The sequence below is a fragment of the Anomaloglossus baeobatrachus genome, chromosome 5, assembly GCF_048569485.1.
Source record: "Anomaloglossus baeobatrachus isolate aAnoBae1 chromosome 5, aAnoBae1.hap1, whole genome shotgun sequence".
NCBI lineage: Eukaryota > Metazoa > Chordata > Amphibia > Anura > Aromobatidae > Anomaloglossus > Anomaloglossus baeobatrachus.
The window spans coordinates 187,442,314-187,463,191 of NC_134357.1; the positions used below are offsets into that span (position 1 = coordinate 187,442,314).

The window sequence follows — 20,878 nt, forward strand, 5'->3', positions numbered from 1 at the left end:
AGCATCACAACTAGAGCGATCATGGGGCTGAGTGCAGGGCAGGCAAGAAATAAGGGCTCCTTAACTGCGAATACCCAACGCACAGCATGGCCTTATGGTTTCCCTTAATGTCCATGCATGACATCCATGGCAATCTCCGACAATGATGGTACTTACTCTAAAAACAGCTGTCCTACCACAATAAATTTAGCTAGTGAAAGGAAAATGTACATGGAAGTATATTTACTATATGTTAAATAGGGAAGAGTGATTAGGGGAATATACCATTGGGTTCATGTCCACGTCTATAGCAGCAGGCAGATGCGTAAGACAGTGTATCATTGAACTGTAGGCAGCCCATATACTGCTCTTTCACAGGGACCCACATCTGGCTGTGTCCACCCCTGGAAGAACGTACAAATTCTACACAATTTGTGAGATGACTGCAGGGCAAAAATGCTTGTTACTCTGCCAACGTGTGCCATTGTGGCGCCCCTGAGGCTTCCGTCGCCACAGGTCATTGCACCCCATCCAGTGGTGTGATGCCCCATTCTGAGAGAGGAAGAGAGTGAACTCCGGTCCCCTGGTAAATCCACACTACACCCATTGCTAGGAACACACTGGGACCAGGGAAAGTGGCAGACAACCCTCCCGTGCTGCATGCTGGGAGGGGTCATAAGACCCATCCCTGTTCCTATATTGTAGAACAGGGCAACTGGGGAGGTGGGAGGAGCCATCTGAGAGCAGACACAGAGAGGAAGGTCAAGTTTAGTTAGTCTACCTCAGGGAGTGAAAGAGTGAGGAGCCAGCATGTAGTTGGAGAAGAAGAACGAGAGAAAGGAGGGAGGAGGAGGCCTGCTGGAGGCAGGCAAGGAGGAGAAGGGAAAGAAAGAAAGACAGAAAGAAGGAAAAGAAAGAAAGAAAGAAAGCTCCAAGTCAGACAGGAGCAGAGAAACAGAAGGAGACGCTTCCTGGTGAAGATCCTGGGACCCAGAGGTCCAGGTGACACCACGTAGGAGACAGAAGGAGTCGCAGGGCCACGGGTAGTCTGTATAGCTGTCGGGGCAGTTTAGAGCTGCGGTGGCCTGTTCCACAATAACATCGGTGGAGGGATCAAGCTGCGACAGGGGACGGTCCCTAGAGACTGGAGGAGTGCAAAATCATCTCCAAACAGTAAAAACCGAGGCCCAGGGAAGGTTGTAGACTCCCAGGGCCAGAACCCATAGCAGACTTCCAGAAAAGAGGTAATCAGCCGACAGGTGACCCCCCAGCCTGGAGGCTGTAGTGGAGGCCAAGCCAGGTTCATCCTAACAAAGGAAGACAGCAGAAGAAAGAGACACTAAGAGAAGGGTACCGGCTCTCACTCTCAGAATCACCCAGAAACGGCGGAGGTCTCTGACAGTGGTCCCAGCAGTCCAAGGGTCCCTACAGCGCTGTGACAAGAAGTGCGAGTAAAGAACTTGAACTGCACCCTTGAAGTTGCCTCTGTTATTTCATCTGCATAGACACTCACAAGCACCAACAGTGCCCCGGGCATTGCTCCACCTGTGGGGAGCAGTACCACCATTGCTGCTATAACATCCCCCGGAGGCCTCATACAGCAGCGGCGGCCTATTAGCCGCATACCACTGGTGGCGTCACGAACACAACCATTATTAAGCAAGCCACATATTTTACTGACACCCACCAGGGCCACGGAGCCGGGCCCAGCCACCACTGACTACCACCGGACTAGTCCGGCCCGGCACCGGGTGTCCCATAGCCCTGGGGTGGGCGAGTCACCATACCTTCCAATATTGTGTGAATCACGCAGAAAGTACAATACAAACATCATGAACACACAAAACCTAAACAACAGACACTTGACTGAATTGTATCAGTAGTCCCATACTGATAGCCAGTGTCACAGTGCATAATGTCATGTATGCTAGATTTTTGTGTATTACACAGCAGATCTGCATTCCTTGGGTCACAGCATACACAGCTGCCATGTGCCTGATCTCCTCTCATTGCTGCACATAGTGAATACATTAGAGAAATTACATAAATCACAGAAGGGAACCTTTCCAGCACATACTTCTTCTCTCATAGTACTCATCTGTGCTTCTTTATTTTAATACTTCCTAAAAGCCATTTATCTGTCCGTTGAAGGGCTGCCTACACCATCTGCATACTGAATGCGTATAAGTAACTGGCTATTGATTTTCAGTTCTTCTGTAAAGCTGTCAAGTGCCTTCTTGGGTGTAAGAATGGTAAGAAGAGTTGAGGGGGAAGTTGAGATATCTGCCACATGTGTTTTTGCATTTCATTTACAGTATATCACAAAAGTGAGTACACCCCTCACATTTTTGTGCATCTTATTAATCATATTTTTTCAAGGCATAACACTGAAGATATGACACTTTGATACAATGTAAAGTAGTCAGTGCACAGGTTATATATATTACACAGTATAACTGTAAATTTGGTGTGTCCTCTAAATAACAACACACAGCCATTAATGTCTAAACCACTGGCAACAAAAGTGAGTACACCCCTAAGTGAAAATAGCCAAATTGTGCACAAAGTGTCAATATTTTGTCTGGCCACATTATTTTCATGCACTGCCTTAACTTTCTTGGGCATGGAGTTCACTAGAGCTTCACAGGAGCCACTGGAATCCTCTTCCACCCTTCATGACAACATCACAGAGCTGGTGGATGTTAAGAGACCTTGCATTCCTCAACCTTCTGCTTGAGGATGACCCACAGATAATAGAGTTTAAGTTGGAGACTTGCTTGGCCAGACCAGCACCTTTACCCTCAGTTTCCTTAGCAAGACAGTGTTCATCTTGAACATGTGTTTGGGGTCGTTATGTTAGAATACTGCCCTGCAGCCCATTTTCTGAAGGGAGGGGATCATGTTCTGCGTCAGTATGTCACAGTACATGTATTCATTCATGGTTCCCTAAATGAACTGTAGTTCCCCACAGCTGGCAGCACTCATTCAGCATCAAACCGTGACACTCCCACCACCATGCTTGACTCTTGGCAAGACACACTTGTTTTTGTACTCCATACACACTTGGCACCATCTGAACCAAATAACTTTATCTAGATCTCCTTAGACCATAGGAAATGGTTCTAGTAATCAATGTCCTTAGTTTGCTTGTTTCCAGCAAACTGTTTGCAGGTTTTCTTGTACATCATCTTTTTAAGAAGCTTCCTTTTGGGACGACAGCCATGCAGACCAGTTTGATACAGTGTGCGGCATTTGGTTTGAGCATTGACAAGTTGATCGCCCACCCCTGTAACCTTTGCAGCAATGCTGGCAGCACTCATGTCTATATTTAAAAGACACCCTCTGGATATGACACTGAGTACATACACTCACCTTCTTTGGTTGACGATTGCAAGGCTTGTTCTGAGTGTAACCTGTCATGTTAAACAGCTGTATGGTCTTGGCCACCATTCTATAACTCAGTTTCAGGGTGTTATCACTCTTTTTATAGCCTAGGCCATCTTTATGTAGAGCAACAATTTGTTTTTTTCAGATCCTCAGAGAATTTTTAGTCATGAGGAGCCATGTTGAACTTCCAGTGACCAGTATTAGAGAGTGTGTGCACGATAATGCCAAATTCAACATGCCTGATCCCACTTCACACCTCAGACCTTATAACACTAACGAGTCACATGACATCGGGAAGTGAAAATGGCTCATTGGGCACAATTTGGCCATTTTCAATTGTATTGCCAGCGGTTTAGAGAAAAATGGCAGTGTGTTGAGTTACTTAAAGGGCACACTAAAATGACACTGTTATACAAGCTGTGCACTGGCTACTTTACATTGTATCAAAGTGTCATAACTTCAGTATTGTTCCATGAAAAGATATAATAAAATATTTAAAAAAATGTAAGTGTACTCACACTTGTGAAATACTGTACTAATTCTAGACAGTGAATATGTAAATATCATACTTAACAAATCTGTATCACACCATTCAGATCACATTTCTCCAAAATGTCCTGAAATTATCTTGAAGCGGGGAAGTGCATCAGATACTTTAAGTACTTTTTGAGTAGGCTTGTTTCTGGACATTATAGTGATTGGCTGCAGCTGTCAAATGTCTGAACCACAAGAATAGGATGTGCAGAGACTAAATATGTACATCCTGCTCCTTTCATGTGGGCAAGTGACTACTGTAGCCAATGATTATCTGAAGGGGTGATGTGTTGCTCAGTGCTGTGGCCTGTGATTGGCTGAAGCAGTCACATCCCACTACTGGCTAGAAAGACTACAAAGTAATGAGCTAATTATATCTTTGCTTTACATTAGTGTTCCCCAATTCCAAACCTCAGGGCCATCCAACATTGCATGTTTTCAGGAGTTCTTTGGACTGCACAGGTGATAATTTAATCAGCTGCAGGGGTGGTGATTCCAACACCTGTGCAATGCCAAGGAAATCCTGAAAACATGCAGTGTTGGTGGGCCCTGAGGACTGGAGCTGGGAAACATGATGTACATCATGCAGAAATGAGTTTTAGATGGAACAAGTGGTCATGGTGGTCTGATTAAAAGGGAAAGGGAACAACTGTGATCAGAGAACGGTATCAATGAGCCACTGGATTTATCTGTTTGTGATGATATGCAGAGTGACAGTAGATAACTACTTTCTATCACTATGTGGTCACTGAATGATGCTAATTAGTGATTTGCGAGCATTACCATGCTCGGGTGCTCTGTACTTGTAACGAACATTTTGACGCTTGGACGGACTCAACCTGTGTATAGAGAATAATGAAAGTCTATGGGGAATTCAACCATTTTTCCGAAAGATCTTCAGGAAAAATACTTGAGTTCCCCATAGACTTCCATTATAACTGCGGCTAACATCTGCTTCCTTATCTGTACTCAGAGAGTTATCACTGTTGTTTGTGGTGTTACATAGGACTAATTGATAACATCTAGTATATTATTTGTTCTCAGAGTATAATGTACATTCTTATGTAACAATAACACTTTCGCCATATGTACTGAAAGAGGTATCACTGTGTTATAATCATGGCCAGTAGTATTAGTAACCATTAAATTACTCAAAAAAATTAAATATATCTTCTAGAAAATTATTGCGCTTACACCTGTTTTGTTATACACTATTATTTACTTTGTGTGTATTGGAACAACACAAAAAAAGCCTGAGAAAAAAAGGTAAGTTGGACATAATTTCACACAAAACCCCCAAAATGGGCTGGACAAAATTGTTGGCACCTTTCCAAAATTCTGGGTAAACAACTTTATTTCAACCATGTGATGGTTGTTCAAACTTACCTGTGGCAAGTAATAGGTGTGGGCAATATGAAAAGCTCCCCCTTTTTATCTGGATTCAAGTGTGAAGTAGACTCAGTCTTTGCATTGTGTGTCTGTGTGTGCCACACTAAGCATGGAGAACAGAAAGAAGAGAAGAGAACTGTGTGAGAGCTTGAGAAACAAAACTGTTGGAAAATATCAAAATCCTTAAGATTACAAGTCCATCTCCAGAGATCTTGATGTTCTTTTGTCCATGGTGCACAACATAATCAAGAAGTTTACAACCCATGGCACTGTAGCTAATATCCCTGGACTTGGACAGCAGGGAAAAGTTGATGATAGTCTGGATGGTGGATAAGCAAACCCAATCAAGTTTCAAACAAATTCAAGCTGCCCTGCAGGCTCAGGGTGCATCCTTGTCAGTGCGAACTATCCATCCACATTTGAATGAAATGAAATGCTATGACAGGAGATCCAGGTGGACCTCACTGCTGACACAGAGACGTAAAAAAAGCTAGATCGCAGTTTTACAAACTATATATTAGTAAGCCAAAATCCTTTTGGGAAAGCGTCTTGTAGACAGATGTGACCAAGTTTTTGGTAAATCACATCATTATACTGTTTACCAAAAACGGAATGAGGTCTACAAAGAAAATAACACATTACTTGTAGTTTTGGGGTTGTTTTGCTGCCTCTGGCACTAGGTGCCTTGACTGCATACAATGTATCATAAAATCTGAAGATTATCAAAGGAATGTGTAGTGTTGGCTTTGCATCCTAGCTCATGGGTCTTCCAGAAGGATAATGACCCCAAACATATTTCAAGACGCCTCCAGAAACGGATGGAAATAAAGTGCTGGAGAATTCAGAAGTGGACAGCAGTGAGTCTCTGGATCTAAATCCGATTGAACACCTATGAACAAATGTTAAATTCACTGTTGTGATAAGGCGCTTTAAAATATGAGCGGCCTGGAGCAGTTTGCAAAAGAAGAGTGGTCCAAAAATCCAGTCAAGAGGTATAAAAAGCTTGTTGATGGTTATAGGAAGTGAGTGATTGCAGTTATTTATTCCAAAGGGTGTGCAACCAAAAATTAAGCTGAGGGTGCCAGCAATTTTGTCCAGACATTTTTAGGAGCTTTGTGTAAAATTATGTCCAATTCCATTTTGTTTCTGTTTTTTTTTATTGTTTTGTTCCAACACACACATAAGAAATAAACATGTGTATAACAAAACGTGTATAATTGGAAGAAATTTCTGGGAAAAATATATTTTTTTGGAGCAATTTCAAAGGGGCTAACACGTTTGGCCATGACTGTATTTGTTGCCTCACATAGGACTGCAGTTGACAGAATATTTTGGTATTAATTTTGATTACTGCTCTTTTAGTTTAATGAATAAAGAAGTGTAAATTAGTGAGGGTTGGAAAAGGGGAGCTGTGGTATATAAAATAAGTGTGGCGTGTTCCCAAAATTTTGTTTGCTGAGATTTCAAGACCATTTTTAAAACCATGCAATTGGATGTGGTCTGCAGAAAGTGGCATGACTTGAAAAAGAGGTGTGTTTTGCCATACACAAACAGGGAACCTGCTGTAAAAATTTTGAATCCCAACCCTGGCAAACTGGATTACCTTCAAGTTACTGGCAGGATATTTGAACAGGTAATAAGCGCAAAAACACTTTTAATTCAGTATACAGTATATTCAATAGAATAACTGAAGTCAAGATTCCCTGTAAAGCGGACTGCAAATTAACACTAGTACAGGTATCTAATTTTTGAAACGGACTTTTGTGTGGAAAGAGGAAGAAGAGAAGAGTCTCAAACCTACTCTTTAACCATGTGAGCAAGACGACATCAAAAGAGTCAAAGACAAATGACCACCTCTCACAGGAACTTAGCGAGATCTGTCTATGTTGTGGTGTCTGTATAGGGTTTCACTAATGTTTAAGCAGGTGATAGGATGCAACAATGTAGACAATGAGGAGGCAGTGGGAACTGAACCAACAATGGTTTATTCACTATATACCAATCAAGGATTACCCCTTTAAATGTGAACTATTGGCATAGCACAAGTAACAGTAGCAATTAAGATTATTTCACAGTGGATTAATCAGCAGCACAAGTATGCAGAATGCAATCACAGTGTTCTTTACCCAGTATTACTACACAGTATTTTTTTTTCCCATTAACTTAATGTTCAATGTCGGAGTTATAATGCTCTAGATGAAGCTAGGAAACAACAGCATCACTCTTTTCGTTACTGTCATCTACTTATCTAAATAATACTATACAGTGTACATACCCTAGCCGAGTCAGAGACACTACTCGCTAGGCCGCAAGTAGAAAATGGGGGATATCTGCATGCTCTCCATTGGCTGGTCGCCTTTGTGCTCTGAAGCGTGGCCTAAGACCCCACTCAATACCGTATCTCTGCACAGAGAGCAACGGCCCACGGAAACTGTCCTCTACTACAGCCGGGTTGTGTCTCGAGCCTGGTTCAGATTGGGTCACAGTCTTCTACTGGTGCTAATAATGGGTCTTCCACTGGCGCAGGTCACGATCGACTTCAGTAATGAGTCACGGGATTTTACTGGTGCAGGTCATGGGCTTCTACCAGCGCGAGTTACAGGCTTCTATTGGCACTGGTCATGGATCTTCCACTCAGCTCGGGTCACCGACCCTTCCTTTTAGCTCAGGTCATGGATCTTCCTCTCAGGTCTAGCTCAGGCGTTCTCTGGGATCTGATTTCTCTAGAATCCTTTTGTGGTGATGGGTCTATAAGCCCACTTCACTGCCTCATGACCTTCTTGGAACATCATTCTGGCACCAATTCCCTTCCTTCCTGGTCAGGCCTTTTATATGTAGTTACTGTGACACAGTTGTCACCTGACCTTGTATCTCTTCTTAACCCTTCCTTCTAGGAAACTGTTGATTTACTTGGTAGTTTCGGCTGTTCTCTTTTTGTTCCTGTTCTTACAATTTCTCTCCACCAGATGACAATGTTTACTTATTTAAGCTTCAGAGGTGCTCCATTCCCTTACAAATGCATTCTCCAAAGCTTTACAGTTTAGTTTTTAGAGGGGCCATGCACACCCTTTGCAGTCTTTCAGCATTAATATTAATTGTTTTTGTCCAGGGGATAACAATTAGTCCTGGCCAATTGAAGGACACATAGGTGCAGGCTGGTTACAATTACAGTATTAAGTATCTTGTTGTGAGCTGTGTACCTCTGTGATACCTCACATAACCAGTACACATTTTTATTCTCTTAAAGGGATGTTCTTAAAGTATTTTAACTATGGTAGTTAGACATCATGAAAATAAGCAAGTTTGCATTTGACTTGCTGTTCTACTAGCTGACAATTTACTGAAATGAAGGCATTCGTTTTTATAGTGCAGACCTCTTTTTCATGGATCCTGACCTTTAAAATCAGGCCGAGTATGTGCAGTAGTGCAGTAGCTACATTCCAGGAGAGAGGTTAACTCTTAACATGCCAGCTACATCCCTTCAGCCCATTGATTTCTATACAGCAGTTCTGCTCACCTCCCTCGCCTTTCCCTTCCTTCTCTTGCAACATCATGAATCCACAGCTTTCAGAGCAGGACTAATCACTGGATTCTGTTCTCTCTGACCATTTCTTTGTGTTTGGAGAAATGCATTGTTAGCGCTATGTATAAACATAGTGATAGCAGTGTAGACATAGAACAAACCATTTCAAGCTGAAAGTGTTACAGCAGAAGATGTTGTGAGCTTTCTAGTTCTACTAATACTATAATTTTCCTCTTCGCTATATCTATCACTTAAGGAGTAGAGCCTTTCTTGCTAGACACCAGTATGTAAGGAAATGCACTGCTTTTAGTTGTGCATGACACAACCTGAGAATACTCTTTAAGGTAAACAATGTAGGTGACTGTTGACTGACTGCCTGCAGCTTTATTTCACACTATAAGGAACCAATCCATCAATTTTAAAAAAAAAAAACCTCTTTAAAGTGATTTTTTCATATTGTATCTTCAGGCGTGCCCTACTCCTGTGATGGGGAATGACTTGCTGATGGACCTCCAATAGTTCCAAGATCGGGGCTCTGGATCCCCCAAAAATTTCTGGAGCCCCCAAAAATTTCTGGAGCCCCATCTTGAATGGAGTGCCCATTCTTGGAGGCTGAGAGTTGCTATCTTGGAATTATTGGGGGTCACAGCAGTTGGACTCTAAGTGATCAGCAATGTCAAGCTGCCACCAGGGGGAGCCGGAGCTCTGCATCAGAAGACACTACACGAAGCAACAAGAACCAGGAAGTAGATACACAGTGTGTGCTCGTACACTGCCTCACAGCACAGCTACGGAGCAAAGCAGCGGGGCGTGCGAGGAATGGTCAGGCGGGCCGGGTCAAGCACAGTACGGGCAGAAGGAGGACCGGAGGAAAGAGCAGAAGCGGAGTTGAGGTCAGGCCGAGGTCAGTACCAGAGGAAACAACCGAGTGGGGAGGTAGGAGAGTGGACAGAGGAATGGGGGGACGATTAGGGGACAGAACACAGACAGGGCACAGGGGCACAGGCACAGACGGATCAGGATAACACTTACAGGACCAGCAATCACAGGCAAAGCAGCGCTAAGCTTATAGCCGGTGCAGGTTCACTGGAGATGTCAGTTTTTAAAGCATCCAAGCTCCGGAAGTGAGGCTCGGGAGAAGGCTCTGCCCCCTAGCCATGTGAGATCGGGGAGACCAGCCAGAAAAAACACTGCCGGCAGTCAACGAGGGCACTCAAGACAGTGAAATCCTAGGTGCATTGCCCCCTGGGAAATATGCAAATCAAAAACGTTCGTGGAGCCTCTGTTAGGAGTCTCGACACAGAAAACTAGCCAGATTGTCATATCTCTTGTCATATCTTTAAACTTGTCAAAGAGTTGGATATTGACTAAAAGGGCCACTTAATATGGTGGTTATGGTGGTTTCCTAAAAAGAGCCACTCCTTGGCTAGGTCCTTCCCGGAGGGATATCTGGCTAGTTTTTCTGTGTCGAGACTCCTAACTAGAGTTGAGCGCGGTTCGTGATTCGTGGTTCTCCAGTTCGCGGTTCGAGTGATTTTGGGGGGTGTTCTAGATCGAACTAGAACTCGAGCTTTTTGCTAAAAGTTCGTTAGCTCGAGTTACATTCGAGAACGGTTCTATCAGCAAAAAGCCAAGCTAATTACTAGCTGGCTTTTCGCTGTAATAGTGTAAGTCACTCTGTGATTCACACTATTATGAAATTTCAGCGTATAGTGTGTGGGGATTGCGCGTTCAGATCACTGCTGCTGGGATAATGGCGATCGCCATTTTTTTTTTTTTGTCTTCCTTCCCTAAGCGTGCGTGTAGTGGGGCGGGCCAGCATGTCAGCCAATCCCAGACACACACACACAGCTAAGTGGACTTTTTGCCAGACAAGCAAGGGCATGTGTCATAGGCTGTCCATGTCACATGTCCTTGCATTATAAATACAGCAATGTTCCCGTCTGGATGCCATTATCTGCCTTCTGCGTCTAGGTGACAGTCACCGCTGACGCAGCTCCTGCCGCCGATCCTGCTGTGTACGCTCTACACACAGCGCTCTACAGATTAGGCATAGCAGTTTAATTCAGCCCTTTTCAGGGCTAATTTCATCCAGCTCAGAGCCATAGGTGACAGTCAGGTCCGTGGAAACAGTTTTTAACAGCTACAGATAACAGCGTCTGTGTAGCTAAGCTCAGGGACTTCCTTGCTGCATTTCACCATTAGGAGGGATAGAAAGTGAGGCTTCCTTTCCTCTACACTGACCCACAACCCTGCCACTGTACCCTCCTGCCCTTTTTAGCAAAGCCATTTTAATTGCGGAGTGCTGCCAGCTAGTGCCATCCAAAGAGTGGCTGCTGTCCTCCATTATTGTGGCACTTGTGCCAAGCAAGTTCCACCACCTTTGCATTCTCCCCTCCTGCACATTTTTGCAAAGCCATTTTAATTGAAAAGAGTGCTGCCAGTTAGTGGCATCCTAAAAGTGGCTGTTGGACTACATTAGTGTCTCACTGGTGCCAAGCTATTTCCAGCACCTCTGCATTGCACCCTAAAGCTCATTTTTACTAAGCCATTATAATAGCAAACACTGAGGAAACTTAGTGGCATCCTAAAAGTGGCTGTTGGACTTCATTAGTGTCCCACTGGTGCCAAGCTACTTCCAGCACCTCTGCATTGCACCCTCAAGCTCATTTTTACTAAGCCATTATAATAGCAAACACTGAGGAAACTTAGTGGCATCCTAAAAGTGGCTGTTGGACTTCATTAGGGTCCCACTGGTGCCAAGCTATTTCCAGCACCTCTGCAGAGCACCCTCAAGCTCATTTTTACTAAGCCATTATAATAGCAAACACTGAGGAAACTTAGTGGCATCCTAAAAGTGGCTATTGGACTTCAGTGGTGTCCCACTGGTGCAAAGATATTTGCAGCACCTCTGCATTGCATCCTCAAGCTCATTTTTACTAAGCCATTATAATTGGAAACTGTACTGCCAGTTTAAGGGCCATAGTTGCATTTTCAGGGATAGTCTGTGTTGTTTCTTCTGCTGTCAATAAAGCTAGACCACCTCTGCAATCTACACCACCTCTCAATTTTTACTACCACATTTTAAGTGGACAATCTTGTCGCAATCAAAATAAGTGGCAAAATGACAGATGCTGGTGGAAAGGCGAACAGGCGTGTTGGAAAAGGAAAAAAAGTTTGTGTCCGTGGGGAAGATGGCAAAGCTCCATTAACATCTGCTGAAGATAGGCCATCTACCAGCAAAAGTAAGATGTCTACTACTTTCTGTGGACAATCCGATGTGCTCCCTTTTTTACGGACACGAACAACTGGAACAAAGGTAGATGATGCCCAAAAAAAGAACATGCTTGAATGGATCTCAAGTGGTCCAACAAGTGCCCTCTCCTCCACCTCAACTACCGCATCCAAAAAAAAACAGTCCTCTGAGTTGTCATCCCAATCACACTTGCTTTCTCCCAGCTCTCAGTATGGTGGAACAGAGATGGCTGAGTCTGCAGAGCTGTTCAGTCACACTATAACCTGGGAATCAGAGGTCTGCTCCCAAGCTACAGTGAGTACAGACCAGGAAATGGTCTGCAGTGATGCCCAGAACCTTTGTGTCTCTGATTCAGGCCGTGAGGACCAAGTTTCTGAGCATAATGTTGACCCTTATTCACAAACTGTAACAACTGTTGTTATAGACAATGAGGAACATACTGATGACGATGAGACGCAGATACCAGATTGGGATAACAACTTAAATATTTGGTCAGGGCAGGAAAAGGCTTGGTCTGAGGGTGAGGGGAGTGCAAACACAACGCTTGATGAGGAAGTTCTAGATCCCACCTACTGTCAACCCACAGTCAGGCACTCGAGGAGGTCAACAGAGGCGGTGGAGGAGGATGCAACTGACGACAAAGTTACCTTGCGCCTTCCTGGACAGAGGAGTACTGGTAGCACGTCTACAACTGCATCCTCAGCCACCACTCTGCCTCTGAGCACTAGTCGGGGTGGCTCAACAGGTCGCATGTCCTCTAAGCCTTGCCCAGCCTGGTCCTTTTTTGACCTTGCAAAGGATCGCCCAAATCATTTGATCTGTAAAATTTGTTGGGACTCTGTTAGTAGAGGCAAAAACCTCAGCAGTTTGACAACTTCTTCCATGAATCGTCACATGAATAAATATCATATGTCCCAGTGGGAAGCTCACCGTGCTGCAATGCGGCCTAGCGGAGCGGACCATCCACCGCCTGCCCCTTCCAGTGCATCCGCGCGCTCTTCATCTTCTAGGACTGTGGGGATAGCTGTCACACCTGGTTTTCCACACACAACTTCCACCACTGTAACTGCAACAGGCAGTTTGCTTGGTAGGTCGTCAGTTGGTTTGGAAGGGGAAACAAGTGCGTGTGTACAGCTCTCTCAGACATCGATAGCATCAACTTTGGATGAAGGCAACATCATGTCTACGCCTGCACTTTCCTCACAAACCTGCATTTTTTCAGGGACACCCTACTCACCACCGTCTACACACAGCAGCCAGATCTCTGTCTCCCTCAGATGTGGTCAAATAAAAGGCCATTTCCTGCGACCCATGACAAAGCTAAGAGGTTGACTTTATATCTCTGTAAGCTCTTGGCTACCGAAATGCTGCCTTTCCACCTGGTGGACACACAGGATTTTAGAGACCTTATGTCTGTCACTGTGCCCAAGTATCAGATGCCCAGTCGCCACTACTTCTCTAAGAAAGGTGTGCCTGCGCTACACCAGCATGTCACACACAACATCACCGCTTCCTTGAGAAACTCTGTGTGTGAACGGGTGCATTTCACCACCGATACTTGGACCAGTAAGCATGGACAGGGACGTTACATGTCGCTGACTGGGCACTGGGTAACTATGGTGATAGATGGTGAAGGGTCTGCTGCACAAGTCTTGCCGTCCCCACTACTTGTGTGTCAATCCTCTGTCTGTCCAAGTTCCTGCACTGCTTCTGCCTCATCAACCTCGTCTGGGTCCTCCACCTCCGCCCCAAGCCTGCCTGGTCAGGCCACTAGCGTTGTAACTGCGCAGAAGGAATCATGCATACCTCATTACTATGCTGGCAGCAGAGCGCAACGGCATTAGGCGGTCTTTATCTTGAAATGTCTTGGAAATACAGCAGCTGAGTTGTGGGCAGCTCTGGAGACTGAGTTTGGTAAATGGTTGTCTCCACTCAACCTGCAGCCTGGTAAGTCCGTGTGCGACAATGCTGCAAACCTGGGTGTGGCCCTTCGCCTGGGCAAGGTGACACACGTGCCTTGTATGGCTCACGTGTTGAACCTTGTTGTCCAGCAATTTTTAACACACTATCTCGGCCTAGATGGCCTTCTGAACAGGGCACGAAAACTGTCTGCTCACTTCCGCCATTCAACTGCCGCAGCTGAGCGACTTGCATCGCTCCAGAAGTCTTTCGGCCTGCCGGTTCATCGCCTGAAATGCGATGTGCCGACACGCTGGAATTCGACTCTCCACATGTTACAGCGACTGTGGCAGCACTGCCGAGCCCTGGTGCAATACGTCATGACATATAGCCTGGGCCAACGAGATGCAGAGGTGGGGCAGATCACTCTGATGGAGTGGTGTCAGATCAAGGACCTATGCACCCTTCTGCACAGTTTTGACATGGCGATGAATATGTTTAGCGCTGACAATGCCATTATCAGCATGACAATTCCAGTCATTTACATGCTGGAGCACACGCTAAACACTATTTAGAGTCAGGGGGTGGGACAACTGGAAGGGGAGGAACTACAGGAGGATTCATATGCGCAAGGGACAACAACATCACCAAGGTCCAGACGTTCATCATCACCAAGGCGGCAGGCATGGGACCATGGGGGACAGGGATCAACAAGGGCGCATGGTAGCAGGTGAAATGTTGAGGAAGGTGCAGGAGAACATGAAGAAATGGAAGACAAACTGTCCATGGACATGGAAGACTCAGCGGATGAGGGAGACCTTTGTCAAATTTCAGTTGAAAGAGGTTGGGGGGAGATGTCAGAGGAAGAAAGAACGGTTAGCGCCTCTATGCCGCAAACACAGCGTGGACTTGGTCCGCATGGCTGCGCAAGACACATGAGCGCCTTCTTGCTGCACTACCTCCAACATGACCCTCGTATTGTCAAAATTAGAAGTGATGATGACTACTGGCTTGCCACACTATTAGATCCCCGGTACAAGTCCAAATTTTGTGACATAATTCCAGCCATAGAAAGGGATGCACGTATGCAGGAGTATCAGCAGAAGCTGTTACTCGATCTTAGCTCGGCTTTTCCACCAAACAACCGTGGTGCACGGAGTGAATCTCCCAGGAGTATCTCCAAATGAGCATCGATGCCATGACTTTGCAAATGGAGCCTTGCTCATTTTGGGCTTCAAATCTTGAAAAATGGCCAGAGCTCTCCACTTACGCCTTGGAGATCTTGTCGTGTCCAGCTGCCAGCGTTGTCTCTGAACGTGTCTTCAGTGCTGCAGGGTGTGTGCTGACAGATAAGCGCACGCGTCTGTCCAGTGACAATGTGGACAGACTAACGTTCATCAAAATGAACAAGTCATGGATCCACAAGGAATTTACTACCCCGGTGTCATCCTGGGGAGAATAAATGCTTGTGGATTTGGAATGTGCTTGATGCAAATCTACCTGTGAAGTGTACAACTGGGGCACAAATGCTGCCACTGAAGGGGTTGTCTGTGTGGCCCAATTTTTGGAAAAAAGGGAGACTCCGCTTGGAGTCACCTTGCGGTGTTTTACATCATTTTAGAAGGGCATGCCATGCCTATATCTGTGTCTCCTCCTCTTTTTCCTCGTAATGCTGTTTTGTTTTCGCATGAGAATTTGTTCTTTTCACTTTCCCATGTGTTTGTGTTGTCTTGTGAGTTGTTTGTCAACTTTTGGACACCTTTGAGGGTGTTTTCTAGGTGTTTTTATGTGTTTGTGATTGCCTCCCATTGTTTCCTATGGGTTCGAGCGTTTCGCCGAACCGGTTCGCCGAACTAGACCTCCGTTCGACGAACCAAGCTTGAGCTGAACCACGACCGGTTTGCTCATCTCTACTCCTAACAGGGGCTCCACGAACGTTTTTGATTTGCATATTTCCCAGGGGGAAATGCACCTAGGATTTCACTGTCTTGAGCGCCCTCATTGGCTGCCGGCAGTGTTTTTTCTGGCTGGTCTCCCCGAGATCAGTGATTGTTTTGTCTTGTTGGTCTACTAGGCATTGCTCCCACCTGGCCAGAATCTTACTCCACACTGGTGAGGGGCAATGCCCCGAAGCAGCTGTCTGTGGATGGATACCTGGCCTTGGTATTTTCCTTGTCATATCTTTAAACTTGTCAAAGAGTTGGATATTGACTAAAAGGGCCACTTAATATGGTGGTTATGGTGGTCTCCTAAAAAGAGCCACTCCTTGGCTAGGTCCTTCCCGGAGGGATATCTGGCTAGTTTTCTGTGTCGAGACTCCTAACAGAGGCTCCACGGACGTTTTTGATTTCCCTAGCCATGTGGACAGTCAGGCAGAACCGTGACAAGCAAGTTATTAACTATCCCATACATAGAGTTATTCGCAATCGCAACATCAAAGTTATCCCCTAAGTAGGAACTGTACATGGATGCAGAGGGAGTGATTACTGTGCACTCATTGTGTCAAGAGCACAGCGAGTAGACAGTCCAGCACCACTGACTCCAATGAGAGTTAAATTAGCAGCAGAAAAATCACTAGCCAAGATGGAGAGCTAGGACACAAAAATAGGAGGTGCCAATCATAGGAACTATGAAGGCAAAATCACAAATAAGAAGGATGAGAAAAGGCACTCACCAAAATGAAATACAAGGTCCTTTATTTCATAGAAAAATATTTCATAAAATGTCACGCTATGCTAAGCGTGAAACGTCCTTGCCCTCCGCATCCTCTCCTTACCTATGCACGATTTTATGAAATAACACTAGAACTCCCAGAGAGGGGTCATTTAACATTTCTATCTTTGGAACCCAGAGACGGGTCGAATGACCTGAAGGATTTTAGCTAACATCCTATAATCACCATCTTTTGTTCTGAAATTAAGGCCACTACTGTTGCACCACATGAAGTTGTTGTTTTCCATTGAGTTTAGCCATTTAGTTTCTAGTTAGTTCTATTCAGTTTGGACGAAGGGTCATTAGACCCTCTTTCGGTACTTCAGGGGGGAGTTCGAAATTTCTGGGACTTCTAATGATTAAGGACCTTGTATTCATTTTGGTGAGTGCCTTTTCTCATTTTTCTTATTTGTGATTGTGCACTCATTGTGTACTGACTGGACAATGCACCGCCCCGATGACTGGAAGAAAATGGCTGCAGGGAAAATATGGCTTAATTTTCTCCCTGATTCTGCTTTTCCATTTAGACTACCAAAAATATTTCAAACAATGTTTACCTGTAAAGTACTACTATGTCTGAAGGTAAATGGAGATTATTATTTATTTTATTATTTTATTATATAGGTTTCCTTTAAACTTGATTTTTGTCCATGCTTTGCCACAGTCCATGTTATTCAGATCTTACCTTTCCATTTTTATTTTTATTGTTACTCTCATTTTTAAAAGATAAAAATACACACCTCTGATTACTAACTAAAGGTATGCTGTCTGGTCCTAGTAACTAGTAATTAATATTGTAACTGGTGATGGCCATAACAAGTTTATTAATGGTAATGTCGCCCTAGGGCTCTACAAAGCTTTCCTACCATGAAATGGTAGTGTATGAAAACCTGTTAATGTTTAGGTTTGGTCTGAATAATGATTGGGCTTTGTTACAGCAAATGCTCTACTTTGGCTAAGAAGCACTTACCAGAGGCTTTTATTGATGGGAATAAATCCTTCATCTCTTGAACACTTGGTTAAGATGGCTGCGATAATCCCCTATGGAAAAAGATATAAGCCCACCAGTTTAGAAGAAAGGATGGATGGTTGAACAGTGAACATCAGAAGCTGAGGGGACAGATGGACATTCTGTGATCTTAAGTGTTTCTATTGATTACATCATACGCAATGTATAGTTTAACTTCTTTGTCACCACAAGGGCATTAACAGAATTGACCTCCGAGTCCTTGCTTGGCCTATCTGTATAAGTCTAAAGATTGCTAACTCATCAATGACTATGGATGTAAGACATGAAAACAAATAATAAGGAAACGGATACATTCTCGGTTTTTATGCAAATCCATGAATGGGACAAGGTCAGTAAGAATAGATAAAGGTAATGCTGGCCGTAGGATGGAACACAAGATTTATTCCTCATTTAAAATGTCTTGGAAAGAAGCTGCAGAACACATCACCAACTCTTTTTCAGAAAATCAAAATAATTGCTTTAAAAAATATTATTATTATCAGAGGAAAACAGTGGAAAATATTTGTTTTTGTCAGATCTGGCAGAAAAATATCATTAAATATTAAAGATCTGTGGATGTATTGCATTTTATGGCCTCTTTAATCTTAATAACCATTCTCTACATTTTAGCTCTCACAAATAATTTTATGAATTATCTCAGCAAAAAGCACCATGAAAGTTAGGCTCTCCGGGACTGTCTCTATAGCAGAATTTAAAGGAAGCTGTGGACAGCAACGTAAGTGGCTTGCTAAGTATAGTAGCCCATCTTAGTGGGATAGGTCACACATTTTTGGCAAGTTAATCTTATCTGCCATAACAGTAGCGCACAGTGGAGCACACCAACACTAATGTAGACCTGAAAATTAAGAATCTCCATTAAAGAGAACTTGTCACCAGGTTTTTCGCATATAAACTGTGGCCACCACCAGTGAGCCCTTTATATACAGTATTCCAGAATGCTGTATATAATCGCCCAAGTCTCTCTGTATAACATACAAAATACCCATTATTATTCTCACTTATCGGTCCGGTCTGATGGGCATCGCAGATCTTGATCAAGCGCCTCTTCTCTTCTTACGATCACCGTCCTCTTTCCCTGCTCCATGTGGATGACGTGTCCTACATCATCTACACAGTGTTCCCCATCACGCTCCTGTGCAGGCTCACCCCTCTGTGCCCTGCTGGGGGCAGATAAAAGTATTGTAATGCACATGCACGGGCATTCGTTGACATTTTCCTTCTCCAGGTCTTTGCTCGGCCCTCAGTGGAGCAGAGAGAAGTGCGCCTGCACAGGAGTGCAATGGAGCACACATGCGTCATCCACACGAAGCAAAAAGGAGGATGGGGGATCAGAAAAAGAGTGGATAAGCCACACCCATCGGACTGGACCACCCCACAGTTGAGTATAATAAAAGGTCTTTTTTTATGTTATACAGATCGACTTGGACACTTCTATGCAACATTCTAGAATACTCTATATAAGAGCTGACTAGTGGTGGCTGCAGTTTATATGGGACAAATCTGGTGACAGATTCCCTTTAATTTACCCTATGTGTATATGTAGTGCAATTAATATCAGGGAATTCAATGCTTATGTAACACCCTGGGGTCGAAGGGTTTACACCCGACACATCGCCAGGCTAGGTCGTCACAAGCTGGCCTGGCCCGGTCTCGTGACCCCGAGACATATAGAAGAGAGGAAAGGCAGTGGACGGGAGGCAGGATGGAGGAAGGGGGTGGTAGGGACGATTAGGAAAGTCTTTTATGATCGTAACGCCATCTGTGGTAGACGGCCAGGGTTGGGCGAAGCGGGATTACCCCAGGGAGGATGATGGAGTAGAGGACGGGGTGGTGGTAGTCCCCGTTGACGCCCCAGCGCACTACATGGGGTGAAGCCTGGACTCATGCACCTGGCTTCATAGTGCGCATGACCACTGGGTGTGTGAGTCCTGGCTTCAAACCCATGTAGTGCACATGACCGAAAGTCCGGGATCATGCACACTGAGCTAAAATCCAGGACTTGGACGCGATGGCAGCAGAGAGGTGAGTGTGACCATCCTCTGATGCGACGCATTCATTAGCATATTAGCATGCCCCCAGAGGCGTACTAACAAGTTAAGGGGGCCGACTAGCCAGGGGAAGCAACACCCTTGTGACTAGTCATTGGGCTCATTAGCATATTATTATAAAGGATATTTAGAAATAATTTTTTGAAAGATCTCTTTATCTATGCTACTAGATGCTGGGATGGTTAAGTAGGGATTAGCAATATGCACCCAGAACTGCTCCTGGTTCTGGGTGCATATTGAACCTTTTCAATCCAGCAGACAGTTCTTCTTGCTGATAGTATTTCTTTATACAAATTGCAAAGCTAGAATATCTTTATTGGCCTGGCCTTTAAATGTTGGGAGAAGATATTAATGGAGGGCGTTTATAGTCTTAAGTACAGGGGAAACTTTGAAGCTACGGTGTAATGATTGGCAGTGTCCTGGTTCTTCAATTAATAAGAAAGTTAGTGGCTTTGAGCTAATGGAGTGAGACTACAGTCTTAGGGTATGTGCGCACGTTGCTTTTTACCTGCTTTTTACCTGCTTTTTTGCTGCTTTTTCTTCTGCGCTGTTTAATGCCAAAATGGATGTGTTCTTCTATTCAAGCATAGTCTATGGGAATTTGGGTTTCTTGTTCACACTATGTTGTTCAAAATGCTGCCTTTTTGTGGCAGAACTTTGGTCAAAAACTCAGCTTTGCAGTGCAAAACCCAAATGGCAAAAACAATTGACATGTTGCTTCTTTGAAAAGCTGAGTTTTTGACCAAAGTTCTGCCACAAAAAGGCAGCATTTTGAACAACATAGTGTGAACAAGAAACCCAAATTCCCATAGACTTTGCTTGAATAGAAGAACACATCCATTTTGGCATTAAACAGCGCAGAAGAAAAAGCAGCAAAAAAGCAGGTAAAAAGCAGGTAAAAAGCAACGTGCGCACATACCTTAGCCCTGTTTCAGACGTCAGTGATTCTGGTATGTATGTGACAGTTTTTATACATAACAGAATCATGGACATACGCAGACCCATTATAATCAATGGGTCTGCGCACACATCAGTGATTTTTCACTGACCGTCTCTCTGTGTGGCGTACACACATGTCTGTGATTGACGCACGGAGACATGTTTATTTTTTTTGGCATTAC

General features: G+C 44.4%; 1 protein-coding gene across 1 annotated transcript in view; it reads right to left on the reverse strand.

Moving 5' to 3' along the window:
* The window catches only part of LOC142311037 (heparan-alpha-glucosaminide N-acetyltransferase-like), a 1,039,195-nt gene that overhangs the window by 8,652 nt on the left and 1,009,665 nt on the right, over positions 1–20,878 (reverse strand). The window contains exon 16 of the mRNA XM_075349039.1: positions 17,650–17,720. Within this exon, the coding sequence (XP_075205154.1) occupies positions 17,650–17,720 (71 nt within the window). The remainder of the gene's footprint in view (positions 1–17,649; positions 17,721–20,878) is intronic.